The sequence below is a fragment of the Felis catus genome, chromosome E3 (assembly GCF_018350175.1).
Source record: "Felis catus isolate Fca126 chromosome E3, F.catus_Fca126_mat1.0, whole genome shotgun sequence".
NCBI classification, from domain to species: Eukaryota; Metazoa; Chordata; class Mammalia; order Carnivora; family Felidae; genus Felis; species Felis catus.
In genome coordinates this window covers 41,251,020-41,259,048 of record NC_058383.1, presented here as the reverse complement: position 1 = coordinate 41,259,048, position 8,029 = coordinate 41,251,020, and the positions used below count along the sequence as shown (strand labels likewise).

General features: G+C 56.9%; 1 protein-coding gene across 6 annotated transcripts in view; it reads right to left on the bottom strand.

Annotated features, from left to right (window-relative positions):
* Positions 1-8,029, bottom strand: part of NPRL3 (NPR3 like, GATOR1 complex subunit) — a 42,707-nt gene that overhangs the window by 999 nt on the left and 33,679 nt on the right. For all 6 annotated transcript variants that reach the window (XM_023246683.2, XM_023246684.2, XM_023246685.2 and 3 more), the window contains 4 exons: positions 4,682-4,788; positions 4,083-4,212; positions 1,596-1,785; positions 712-904 (listed from right to left, as the gene is read on the bottom strand). In XM_023246683.2, coding sequence (XP_023102451.1) covers positions 712-904; positions 1,596-1,785; positions 4,083-4,212; positions 4,682-4,788 — 620 coding nt within the window. The remainder of the gene's footprint in view (positions 1-711; positions 905-1,595; positions 1,786-4,082; positions 4,213-4,681; positions 4,789-8,029) is intronic.

The following is an 8,029-nucleotide window of genomic DNA, read 5'->3' as shown; positions in this document are numbered from 1 at the left end:
CTGGTGGGGATCTCAGGGTCTCGGGGAGGCAGCCACCCACACCTCCATCCCCAGCAGAGGCAGGAAAGGTCCCCTCAAGTGGGTCCGTGAGGACACACGGCTATTCAAACCCTGGAGCCACGCGAGCCTGAGGGCCATTCCCGCCCTCGGCATCCTGACGTGGGTGGGGAAGTCCCATATGGCTACGGACCCAAACAGGATCAGTGCTCTAGGGGGCCATCTGTGGCAGGGCTGGCGTAGGAGGCCTGGACGTGGCTGCTTCAAAGAGTTGCCTGGCATGCGGTTCGTGACTGAGGGTTTCCTCACCTCACCCAGAAAACCATACACCTGCAGAGCCCCCCACCCATCCCAAGTCAAAGCCGGGTCTGACAAAGCGTGTCACCAATGATGTAGGGAGGCCTGGAACCCCTTCCCCCCACTGCCTGGGCCAAGAGCTTTCCCACGTGGGAAAAATCCCTGCCAACCCCCGTGAGGAGGAGAACGTGCTGCTGCTTCCAGAGAGGTGACAAGAGACACCCAGGAAGTCCTGGAGGGACCCCAATGTCAGAGGCACCACAGGTGGGGACACCACAGTGCCTGAGACGCCACCTCAACCAGCAACTGCCATTTGTCATCGATGGATTTCAGTTGGGATTGTGTTGGTTAAGTCCCCATCCACTTTCTGTTCTGACCCTAGAACTGAGCCAGCCCCACTGGTCACCGCGCCCCCACCTAGCAAACATGCGGAGGTCCTCGGGGTTCTGGGCCGCGGGCACGCTGAGGATGGCCGCCCGCTCGTGCTCCGACAGGCTGGCCAGCAGGTTCTCCGTCATCCTCTTGTTCAGCGGGGAGTCCCCACTGGGGAGAAGCTCGGCACTGGAGTTGTCCATGCTGGGGCTTGTGAGGGTCATGTCGTCACTGCTGGCTGTGGGTGGCCATAGGTCAGGAAGCAGCCAACCCCCCCCCACATGCCCCTGTTGTGCCATCTGTGCCCACCGGGAATCCACTGCCACGCCCTCTGGTCAGGGCCCCCCCACAGCACAAGGCAGGCCTGCCCATCCCGCCCTTCCTACCCGACATGGACAGGGTTCTCGGACTGGACCTGAAGACCAAGGTCAGGCCTCAGTCGAGGGAGCCTCCCAGCCCTTCATCTACCCCGAGCCTGGGAACCTGGGGCATGCTGTGGCCACAATGGCTCTTTAAAGAAGGGGCTGTGACAGTCACTTTCTCTTCACAGGCCCTGGACACAGCAGTCTCAACTGTGACCTTCTAGTGATGGTGTGAAATCTGCTCTGATCCCAGGCTGCTCTTGACTCAAGCTCAGGAGCCCAGAGACACGGCTTTCTCCTCAGAGCCACAGAAGTACAGGGAGGTCAGGGAGAGAGGTCTCCTGTCCTCCTTCAAGGGAGAGCCGCTCAGCAGGGGGCAGGGGCTCTCCGTGCGAGGACCCAATTGCCCACCCAAGGTGTGGGTGTGCGCGCGCACGTATGGCCATGCGAAGGTGCTCCAGTCACTCCCAGCCGTGCCTATGTCGGGATCCTGGCCGCCACTCCCAAGTACCCTCCCAAAGGCTACCCCCACCCACCAGACACATGCCCTGGGCAGGGGGCTCCTACTTGGGGAACCAAAGCTGAGGGCGTTGGGTGTGCTGAGGCTGCGGCCGCTGACCCTGGTGGTGAAGGGGACATCGTCCTCTCGAGGGTGGGGCTCATCCTCACTGGGCGAGGCCATCAGGCACACGTATGTGTGCAGCTGGACAAGGAGCCTGTGCTGCAGCATCCACACGACCATCTGAATGAGCTGGGTCTGCACAAGAGACATTGTGAGGCCCAGGGTGGTAGGCGGGATGGGGGGAAGGCTGGTCCCCCACCACCGCCCTGCTCCCCTCTGGGGAGGATCCGGGAGCCACGACCTGAGACACGGTCCCCACAAGTCATCCCAGACATTAGGGCCACATGAGCTTCAGGGGCCCAACCCTAGAATACAAGGCTCCACATCTCAGAAAAGGAGCTCTTGGCTGCTGGCCGGCCTGCAAGCCCAACTCCCTGCTCCAGGGAAGGTGGCAGGGCCACAAGGGCACTGGGCTTACAGCTGCACTGCTCCCACCACACACCTGGGCTTTTGTGCCCAGAGCCGAGGAACAGGACTGATTACATGGAGGCCCTTGCTCTGCCTTGTCTCCCCCAGGCCACTCAGCCCTGTCGCCCGAGCCCCCCACCGCACAGAGCCGGGCCCGCTGTGGCCTGGACACCGTTCACAAAAAGGCTGCTGCTCTGAGAGCAGGAAGTCCTCTCCTTGGGTCAACCTGGAAGCCTGCCCAAGGACAGGGAGCTGTAATGCGGTGTGCAGTCCTAGGGCGTGGAGTCCACCCCTCCCTCGGGGGCTGCCACCTGACCGGGGGCAGTGAGGAGGCCTGTGCAGATATGGCTTGCGCATGCCTGAGCAGGAAGGTGCATGTTCTCAGACACACACATCTGCCTGATCAGATCTGCGGGGGTCCCCTCCTGGGAGGGGATGGCTGCCCAGGCATGAAAATAGGGATGTACCATGGGCGTGTTACGACCTGGTCAAACCAAATAAAATTGAAAAGGACTGTAATATAACTAAACTTAAAGTTAACAAGTAAAACAAAGAGGCTTCTTAAGACCTCAAGAACACACTCCAGGCCCCGAAACAGGAGGTGTGACAAGAAGGCGGACTCAGGGGCACCTGGGTGGCTCAGGCGGTTAAGCATCCAACTTTGAGTCAGGTCATGATCTCACGGTCTGCGAGTTTGAGCCCCGTACGGGGCTCTATGCTGACGGCTCGGGGCCTGGAGCCTGCTTCACATTCTGTGTTTCCCTCTCTCTCTGCCCCTCCCCTGCTCACACTTTTGTCTCCCTCTCTCTCTCTATAAAACATAAATAAACAACAGTAAAAAGAAGCAACAGAAGAAGGAGGAAGAGGAGGGGAGGGGGAGGAAGAAGAGGGGGAGGAGGAGAAGCAGCAGAAGCAGCAGAAGCAGAAGGAGAAGAAAAAGGCCTCAGCCCGGGACTGTGCAGGACCAAACCCAGCTCCATCTGGGCCCTTGACAAGGGACAGGGTGGCCCCCCCAGGCATGGCTTGGAAAATCCACCCACCATCCAGACCATTAGGAAGCTTCTGCTGGGTACAGATGCAAAGCGTGTCTTTTATTCGGCTGGCATGGCCTGGCACAGCTCCCGGAAACCAAAGGCCCCATGAAAGGCGGCCTTTAGAACTGTCACACTCAGCATCTAAATGAACTCAAGAACCTGGATCTCCATCTCATTCACAACTTGAGAAGGGAAAGAATTTGCTTTTAAGGACTGGTTTAACAGATCTGTCGCTTATTAAAACAAATACTTTGGAAGACAAAGCCTTGAGAACACCCAGCCCCATCTCCAACACCTGCCCCATCTTGGCCCTGTGCTGGGTCCCTGCCCAGAATTCCAAAGCTCCAGGCATTCAGCGGAGAGGAGGCAGGCAGAGCCTTGTTCTTGGGTCTAGGCTGCACCTGGACCACAAGCCCCATACCTCCCTGGATGAGCCCTTGCCACACCCAGCAATCCCACCTGGCCCTCACTTTGCCCCAGGCCCAGTGGGGCCTGTTCCAGGCCTGTCCTCTCCAAATCCTCTTGGATGAGGAGATTCTGGGGACCAATGAGCCCAGAACTTAGAGCTATATACCCTGTGGCCACCTGAACTGTGGAGGGGGAGAGAGCAGGAGGGCAGGGCCCAAGTTCAGTGAAAACAAAGCCGATTCTACACACACACACACCCACCCACCCAAACCCAGGAAAGGGCACCACTCTCCTGCCATCTGGGCCTCTTAACTCTGTTCTACCCCAAGAACCACTCATCATAGCCAGGGGGGGCTCCACTGGACTGGGGGTGGGGGGACTTGGGACTGCCCAAGTGTCTGCAGGTGGCCTGGCTGGGGAGCTAGCTTTTGATCACCTTGGCACAACATGTGCCACTTACTCCCCAAAGGAAGCCCCCTCCTCCCCAAAACCAAGGCTAAGGGTGCAGCGCTGAGGGCTCTGGGATGAGAAACTGACACCAGAGGAGTGGTTCCTGGGCTCCCCAAGACTCCTGTGACTTACCTCCTGTACCGGGGGGGCGAGGGGGTTTCTGAATTCTGACAAGGAGACGGGCAAGGAGAACTTAGCAAGGACAGATGGCAGGTCATGAGCTGGAAACTGACGGGAGAACTGCTCAGCCAGTGGAGAGTACCTGGGGATGGGTAAGGTGGGCGTGCCCGTGAGCTCAGCAGGCTTCTCCATCATCTCATGACATCTGTGCCCTCACCATGAGCCCAGGGTGGGCAGCAGGAAGGCTCAGCATAGCTGGTGGCCTAGGATGGGTGCAATGAGGACAGAGCCCAGATGCTCTCCCTCGAGGGGCAGAAGGAACAATGGGCACAGGCCACAGCCCCTCTGAGCCCCCAAGTCTAGACCAAGGCTCCCAACCCCCACCAGGCACCACCCCGTCCAGACCCCACTGGCCAGCAGACACGGGGGAGCACAGACCCTGTGTGGAAGCTCTGAATGCCAGAAAAGCACACGCCCAGGGCAGGCCACGTGGTCCTGGACCAGGCCAGAATAAGAACCTGGACAGAGCAGAGGCCAGTAACCAACCCCAAGCGAGGTCCTGGCTGAGCAGAGGAGCACGGCCCTGGGCTCTGGCAGCCAGAGGTACTCACAGACACACGCTGGCGTTGGGAGAAAGCATGTAGACGTTGTTCTCACACAGCGGGTAGATGATGATGGCCTTGCCCCAGTACACCAGGTGAGCCGCGAGCTGGAAAACCTGTAGGCAGAGGGAGCTGACGGCAACCCCCCACCCAGGGGCTTGGCACGGCAAGCACACAAGCCTTTGTATCACCGGTCACTGTGTGGTTTGGGACAGTCACTCCCCACGGGACCCGGTGTTGTCCAGGCTGGCAGTAAGGAAAAGTCCCACGAGCATGGGGACATGTGAGGTGCTCAGGACCATGGGGTCAGCTCAGCTGAACAAGGGCCTTGTCTGAACAAGCTGGCAGAGGCCAGCACCCTGCTCCCACCAGGAGCCCAGCATGGGGATGGGTTTCCACATGGTAATGGATGTGGGTCAAATGAACCTGTCCTACACCTCTTGCACTCATCCCTGTGTGTCCCAGGATCCCGGGACCACATTCCACTGCCCGGCTCTCCTGGACGCTCAGACAAGACGGGCCAGAGACAGACTAAGATGCCAGAAATTGCTTCCAACTTCAAGAGGGGAGCCCAGGTCTGAGGGTACGGCACTGGACGCTTCTTTTTTGTTTGTTTGTTTTGTTTTGTTTTAGTTTTTTTTAACGTCTATTTATTTTTGAGACCTAGAGAGAGACACACACAGTAGGGGAGAGGCAGCGAGAAGGGGAGACACAGAATCCAAAGCAGGCTCCAGGCTCTGAGCTGACAGAGCCCGATGTGGGGCTTGAACTCACGAACTGTGAGATCGTGACCCGAGCCAAAGTCGGACGCCTGACCGACTGAGCCACCCAGGCGCCCTGGCACTGGGCATTTCTAATTCTGCATCACCCAGGTGAGCCTGCTGCCCCTTCGTGCCATCACTATGTGTCCCCAAGTGGGCAAGACACCCCGACCCACATGCAAGGCCAGGGACACTGCTGAGTCCACCTCCACCTCATCTCGGCAAACAGGACCTCCAGTGGCACCACCAGTGCCAACGTGGCAGCAACTTCAGTTCCTTCACTGCCACTCTTCTCTCTCATCCCAAGTCCTACTGAAGCTCGCTCCAAAGCAAGGACACACCCACTTTCCTCCACCTGTCATCACCCTCACCCGTGGCGTCCACCGCCCACCACTCCCTGCAGCCCGAGCGCCATTCTGGGGACCAGAGGTCTGAACTCGGATCCCAGGCTGCAGTGTCTGTCAGCAGGACGACTCTCTCCAGAGTCTCCGCCTCCTGTAGCGGCAGCCTTCCTTGGCCTGTGCGTGTGGCCACATCCCTCCAGTCTCTGCCTCCAGGGTCACATCCCCTGCCCACTTCTTACAAGGACAATCCAGGGTCACCGCCCATCTCAAGATCCTTTATCGCCTCTGCAAAGTCCCACGGGAGGTTGCATCCACAGGACCTGAGGGTTAGGTTGCGAAGGTCTGTGGAGCCATTACTAAGCCAATCATAAGGAATGGACACTGTGATCAAAGATACTGTCCTAACTTATATATACAGAAAATCTGGAGGAATCTACTGTGTTTACCTCTGAAATACAGGATTGCAGGCACTCTCTGTGCCTATAATTTGTGAGACATATCAATTTGTATATGAAAGAGCATATCGACTTTATCACGACAAAAAAAGCCCCAAATAGGGGAGGTAGGTGGGGTGAAATAGTGAAGGAGATTCAAACTACACTTATCTTGATACGGAACTGCTGACTCCGTATACAGCACGCCTGAAACTGTCGCTGTGTCTTATTTATAAAAACAAAGGGGGCCTGGGGGGCTCAGTCAGTTAACCATCTGAGTCGATTTCAGCTCAGGTCATGATCTCACGGTTCCTGAGATCGAACGCCACGTCTGGCTCTGCGCTGACAAGAGTGGAGCCTGCTCAGGATTCTCTGTCTCCCTCTCTCTCTGCCCCTCCCCCGCTCGCCCTCTCTCAAAATAAATAAATTAAATAAAAATAGATTAGATTAAAACAAAGCCCGGGGTGCCTGGATGGCTCAGTCGGTTAAGCGACAGACTTTGGCTCAGGTCAAGATCTCACGGTTTGTGAGGTGACAGCTCGGAGCCTGGAGCATGCTTCCGATTCTGTGTCTCCTTCCCTCTCTGCCCTTCCCCCACTTGTGCTCTGTCTCTATCAAAAATAAATAAATCTAAAAAAAAATTTTTTTTTAATAAAAAATAAGAAATAAATTAAACAAGGCCCAAAATATTTACTTTGCCTGGGATGGAACAGGAGTTATTTAAGATTTTATTTTTTCTTCAGTAATCTCTATACCCAACACGGGGCTCAAACTCATGACCCCAAGATCAAGATTCACACGCTCTTCTGACTGAGCCAGCCAGGCGCCTCAGGAACATGAGGTAAGCTGACATCTTCTCTCTAGTGGGGCCATCCATGCTTGAGGGTCCAACTAGGCTCAGCCAGCCTCTGCTCCCCTGCTCTCCCAGGGGCCTCCACTGGGCCACCTGACCTGCCACAGGCAGCAGCAGTCCCAGAGGCCAGGGAGGCTGGCCACGCCAGCAGGAAACCCTGATTTGAAGTGAGCTCAGTGGGGAGGGTTATGGAAGGAAATAACAGCCTCCCCATGGCGAGGTGGGGGCGGGGTACGTGAAGGGGTTATCATCAAAGCTTTGTCTTTGCCCAAAGAGACCGAGAAACTTGAAAGCTTTGACAGCTCAGTGTGTATTGATCAGAACACAAGCTCTGCAGTGTATACAAAATAGCCAGAACATTTAAGGTTCTGTCTTGTGGATGCTACGAAGGTGACTAGGATGTGGTCCTCACTGGGTCCCATCTAGTCCGTGAGCCCACATGACACACAAAGGCAGAATCGGATAAACTCTCTGGCCAGGTAAATGAAGGTCATGGGGAAGGACTTATTCTGGATGGCAGAATCTGAAACGGCTGCTTTGGGAAACAGAGGCCTCAGAGTCAAGCTCCTGCACCTTGCCAAGGACCACAGGCCAAAGACGTGCCTCCCAGAGGGCCCAGGTAGGCTCGCGTCACACCTGGGATCCTCTTCCTCAGCCCATCTGAGAAAGCAGCTGCTCTGCAGCCAGGTCCTGCTGCCCCCTGGTGGCCACATGGTGCCCACCGTTCTCGCCCTGGGGCTGTCACCTGGAAGGCACCCTGTCCCAGGGCCTCCAACTTCTCTTCATGCTTCTCTTCACTCCCTGGCCCCCACCCAGACTCCAACCAGATCGCAGCCAGGGCTGAGATCGTCTCATCTCAGAGATGATCATCTCAGATCATCTCTACCCCATCAGAAACTGCAGCCCACAAGCACGTGGCTTGGCAAGAGGATGGCACCTCACACAGAACATAGGCCTGGGTGCAC